The 1,027-nt window shown below is 36.5% G+C and overlaps 1 protein-coding gene across 1 annotated transcript; it reads right to left on the bottom strand.

Annotated features, from left to right (window-relative positions):
* Positions 1 to 526: 526 nt before the first annotated feature.
* Positions 527 to 940, bottom strand: LOTGIDRAFT_177075 (hypothetical protein; the record flags this gene model as incomplete). Its single annotated transcript, XM_009051873.1, has 1 exon — positions 527 to 940. A coding segment is annotated over one exon (414 nt), but the record flags the coding sequence as incomplete, so codon positions are not given.
* Positions 941 to 1,027: the final 87 nt, after the last annotated feature.

Genomic DNA, 1,027 nt, shown 5'->3' with positions numbered 1-1,027 from the left:
GCCCTTTCTTCGTCTTTGTTTGGAGCGTATACATTAAAAACATTAAATTTAAAATCATCAACAATAAAATCGACTCTGATAATTCGCCCTTCTTTGTCCTTTGATTGAGATAATACACAGTTTTTCATATTGTTTTTACATAATATTGCAACACCCCTTCGATTATTATTAGAATTACTCATATAAATCGGTCCATCCCACATTCTTTCCACTTTTTGTAAAATAGTGTCATCCCAGAAAGTCTCCTGTAGCGCAATGATGTCGCTATTGGTTTCACATATTTTCGCGAAAAGTTTTTCTAGCTTTTTATCGTCTCGTAGTCCGTTGACGTTCCAAGTTGTTATCTTGGGCATTGTAGAATTAAAAGTATTAAAATATAGTAAAACCACTAGATAAAGGTTTAAAATGGTTAAGGGTGTGCACACAAGCATTGTTATTTCCTACCAAGTTTAATCTTTGGAATCGGCGTCGAACTTTGTGGGGTGTCACTTCTTGTTCTCACACTTTTTAGTTTTTTAGGGGTTACCTTTTTGTCTACCGGTATTCTCTTATATTTTATTAATGTTCCGTTTTCATCGGATTCGTCACTTTCCATTGACTGTTCGGGTTCGCTTTGGGGTGAATCGTGACATTCGCTTTCGTGGTTTTCAATGTTTCGTTTCGGCGTGCGGTATTCAGTTGGTGGTGAGATGTTTGAGTAGTCTTTAGAGAATGTTGCATCGTTTCGCACTGATGAGTCGTGATCTTTGTTAATTTGTTTTTTGTGTTTTTTCTCTTGTTGAGTTTCGGCGGGAGATAAACTTAGCTCACGTTTCTTGTCACAGTTAATATTGTTAAGTTCACTGGTCTCACCTTCGTTTGTATCGTAAAAGTTTTCCTCACATTCACATTTAAACTTGAAACATTTGTCACATTTTTCCTCCGTACATTTAAATGCCATATGTCCAAACTCCCTACATTTTCTGCACTGAATTAATGGGCATTCTTTCTTCTCGTGATCTGGTGACAGGCACTTGAAGCAAACTTT

This window comes from Lottia gigantea (assembly GCF_000327385.1).
Source record: "Lottia gigantea unplaced genomic scaffold LOTGIsca_17291, whole genome shotgun sequence".
Lineage (NCBI taxonomy): Eukaryota > Metazoa > Mollusca > Gastropoda > Lottiidae > Lottia > Lottia gigantea.
Note: the sequence above shows the minus strand (reverse complement) of the source record. Positions and strands in the feature narration are given on the sequence as shown.